At 42.6% G+C, this 4,097-nt stretch overlaps 1 protein-coding gene across 1 annotated transcript in view; it reads right to left on the bottom strand.

Moving 5' to 3' along the window:
* Positions 1-1,694: 1,694 nt before the first annotated feature.
* Positions 1,695-4,097, bottom strand: part of lrsam1 (leucine rich repeat and sterile alpha motif containing 1) — a gene marked incomplete in the record, with an annotated part of 15,230 nt that continues 12,827 nt past the window's right edge. The window contains 3 exon segments of the mRNA XM_014030370.1: positions 1,695-2,201; positions 2,502-2,689; positions 2,838-2,904. Coding sequence (XP_013885824.1) covers positions 2,079-2,201; positions 2,502-2,689; positions 2,838-2,904 — 378 coding nt within the window.

Below are 4,097 nucleotides of genomic sequence, written 5' to 3'. Positions count from 1 at the left end.
CATTGACACTGGGTCCTGTGGCTAGCTGCTAACAACCAGCTGCTAACAACCAGCTGCTAACAACCAGCTGCTAACAACCTAGCTGCTAACAACCCAGCTGCTAACAACCAGCTGCTAACAACCAGCTGCTAACAACCAGCTGCTAACAACCTAGCTGCTAACAACCAGCTGCTAACAACAGGGACAGGGACCGACTGAACAAAATATTAATAAATAAATAAAAGTTTATTTATTAAAGACTAATAAAGACACTTACCTCCTCTGTCTTTATCACAAACAGACTTAATGACAAACTCTGGAGAATAACTGAACTCTGAGCAACACAGCTGCCGTAAACCGACCGTAACGTCACATTTTACGGCACAGCCGGCAGAGCGTTGCGTTTACGGACCCACAGAAGAACCGGAAAGTACGGCTTCAATTTACTGAAGCTATAAATTATCTAATTTCTGGATTATTTTTTTTATTTTCCCTCCTAATGATTCAGACTTAACTGTAATTTGTTAAAGAGGTTCTGGATCAACAGACTTTCTGAAGGTTTTTATTTATATTTTATACTTTATTTAGAAATTTATTGATTTCATTAAAAAATAACTGTATTCAAAAGAAAATAAAAAAATATATACAAATCAAAGATAGAATAAAATTAAAGGCAACAGAAAGAAGAATAAATCTTATATCTGCCCCTATTATCCCAAAAATATATTCAAACAATAATAATTTACAAAAAAAAAAAACAAAGCTCAATGAAAATATTAACTATATTCCTTCAAAAAACTAACTTTTATTATTCTCTTATACAGTATGTACAAAGATCTGGCCTTTTTGACCTCATCTTTCTCACCGTTTTTAAAAACGTCAGTATTTTTATTGGCTGTGAAAACCTGATGACAAGAGGACGGATGTGTTCTGATAAAAACTGTTTTATTAACAGAAACCACCAAATACAGGATAAACACAGGACTGTTTTATTGTTTGTAGCAGTAAATGTTACAGGAACATCAGAGCACAGAAGAGTTAAGAGCACTTGATAGAGCAGCTTTAATATTGGCTGCAGATACGAGACGCTCAGAAATAAAACAGTTTACAGTTTAATATCCACCTTTAATTAGTATCAGAGCAGAATAAATAACTATCAGATCTTAAAACGAGTTTAATCCAACAGAAACAGAAAAATGAATTTTAGTTTTCCTGCAGTTTTTACATCTGTCACCCTGAAACAGGCAGTGACTGTCTGTTAGCAAAATATCTCATGTACCACTGGACAGATTCAGTTAAACTAACTGGAGTCAACTCAATTCAAGATGGCTGCCGCAGCTGCTGGTCCTCACTGATCAGAGCTGACGGAGGGAGTGGTAGTAGCTGAGAGTCATTCTGACGTCACAGAAATGTAAAAGCTGCTGATGAACCAGAGGAACTGTTTRTGTTCTGTAACAAAGTTCGTTTAAAAAACTTTTTTACTTTTTATCACGACTCTAACGTGAAACACAAAAACAAAACCACGTGCTGCGTTCAGGGGCCGTTGGAAAAGTTTAAAACTCTTCACTGACTTTATATCTTTAACATCTACGGGGATAAAAATTAAAGGTGCTTTGTGCAACAAATTAATGACTTTTTATTATTTTATCAACTTAACGTAAAAAGAAAACGTTCATATTTAAAAACAAACTTTTATAAAACATAAAACTCCTTTTTCCTGATGTTTAACATCAGCTGCTTTTTACTCACGTCTTTACAAATATTTTACTTTCACATTTCAACACAAACATGATAAAAACGGAGCTAAAATCCAGCTGTGCTGCTACATTCAGCCCCAACATAAAAACAAAGGCACAAGTTATTGGTGATGGATTAAAGCAGTGAGGGGAGACGTCAGCGTTTAAAAAATAAACAAACAAACAAACAAACAAACAAAAACATTTAGAAACACCAGTAAAAAGATTAGTTTAATACATGAAAGTGGCTCAGCGCTTTAAATGTTTCCTTTATGATGTTCACTCACAGCAGCATCAGGATCATGCATAAATACAGGGAGGGTCTGGTCCACGGAGGTCCGGTCCGGTCCGGTCCGGTCCGGTCTAGTTCTGGTAGAGCCGGATGCGTTGGGAAATGTTGCTGCGGCACAGCGGGCAGTTCTGCAGAGCGTCGCTGCAAACCTGACAGCAGCAGACGTGACCGCACGGCAGGAAGATGAGCTGAGACTGAAGGGAGACAGCATGTTTGTTTGTTTGTTTGTTTGTTTACAGGAAGGCTGAGGGTAAACAATATGTTTGTTTACAATAAGACTGTGGGTAAACAAAAACGTTTGTTTACAACAAGGCTGAGGGTAAACAAAAAGCATCAGCTCTACAGCAGCAACGAATGTAGTAAGTAAATAAATAAATTAATTAATAAGTAAATAAATAAATAAATAAACAAACAAAAGTCGTCTTCTGATCATGAGGTGAGTCTCGGGGTCTGAACATTTCATTAATCCAAACAGAACCCTGGTTCTGACTCACCCCGGTCTCCATGCAGACCACGCACTCGGAGCTTCCTGGTCCCTCCACAGGCATGGGAGCTGATGGGGTGACGGGGGTCCCGGGGGTCCTGGGGGAGCGAGGTGGGCTGGGAGTCTGTATGACGGAGGTGCTGGGTAAAGATGGAGGGGGGAGGACTTCTTCCTGTTCCACAGTTTTAGACGTTCCAGCTGCAGGAGCAGAAAACAGAATCAAGCCTTAAATTATTCAGCTGATAAACTCCTCCCACTGCCGGCTGCCGTGGTAACCATGGAAGGCTGTCGCTCGTCCTGCTGCTGGTTCAGTTCATGGAGTCAGACTCAGGTTCAGGTGAGTTACCTGCAGGCTGGCGCTCCCGGGCCCAGCTCAGAAGAGCCTTCTGGACCCCGCTCTCATTAATGCCCACCTGAAAACAAAAACACAAGTAAATCACTTCCTGCTTCTGAGGCTGAAATAAAGTGTCGCTGTGATTGACAGCTTGTTAGTGAGGTGGGAGGGGCAGGAGGCGGGGCCCCGTCTCCACGGAAACAGAAGAAATACATGTTGGTTTTATCCAAACGGAGCTTGAAACGTTTCAAAACCACTGATGTTTTTAAACACATCAGTGGTTAAACATGTCGCTAGCCTCTCTGACGCTAACACCACTTTATCCATGCTAGTCGCTAGCCTCTCCAATGCTAACACCACTTTATCAATGCTAGTCGCTAGCCTCTCCGATGCTAATACCACTTTATCCATGCTAGTCGCTAGCCTCTCCGATGCTAACACCACTTTATGCACGCTAGTCGCTAGCCTCTCCGATGCTAACACCACTTTATCCATGCTAGTCACTAGCCTCTCCGATGCTAACACCACTTTATCCATGCTAGTCGCTAGCCTCTCTGACGCTAACACCACTTTATCCATGCTAGTCGCTAGTCTCTCCGATGCTAACACCACTTTATCCATGCTAGTCGCTAGCCTCTCCAATGCTAACACCACTTTATCCATGCTAGTCGCTAGCCTCTCCGATGCTAACACCACTTTATCTATGTTAGCTGCTAGCCTCTCCGATGCTAACACCACTTTATCCATGCTAGTCGCTAGCCTCTCCAATGCTAACACCACTATCTATGCTAGTCGCTAGCCTCTCCGATGCTAACACAAATGTATAGTGTCCTTCTCATTTCCCAGCTCCAGCCTCTCAGTTAGCGGTGTCGGCCTATCATTAATCAGATCAACAGCTGGTTTAGGAACAGATACAGCCTCCTGCTACAAGGATGTAGCAACCACTGGTTGCTAATTTAATTTTGACCCTCATACTGCACCATACCTGCCAGGTGTTCTCCTACAAACCTTCTTGAGGTCGGAGGCGGTCATGTGGCAGAGCGCCTCGGTGGTGATGCGATGATGGGCCAGGATGGGCAGGCAGTGTTGGGCCGACAGTCTGCACAGCAGGTGGACCAGTTCTTTCTCCACACCTGCTTCCTGCAGATCAATCACACTCTCAGGACCAGAGTTTTGTTTTCCAGGCTCCTGGGAGCTCTCAGGTGTGGTTCTGTACCTGCATGCGGAGAGACAGAGGTTTGGCGTCCAGCAGCCTCTGGTACTGAATCATCC

This window comes from Austrofundulus limnaeus, unplaced genomic scaffold (genome assembly GCF_001266775.1).
Source record: "Austrofundulus limnaeus strain Quisiro unplaced genomic scaffold, Austrofundulus_limnaeus-1.0 Scaffold1047, whole genome shotgun sequence".
Lineage (NCBI taxonomy): Eukaryota > Metazoa > Chordata > Actinopteri > Cyprinodontiformes > Rivulidae > Austrofundulus > Austrofundulus limnaeus.
The sequence above is the reverse complement of the archived record's forward strand: the minus strand, read 5'-3'. Positions and strand labels throughout refer to the sequence as shown.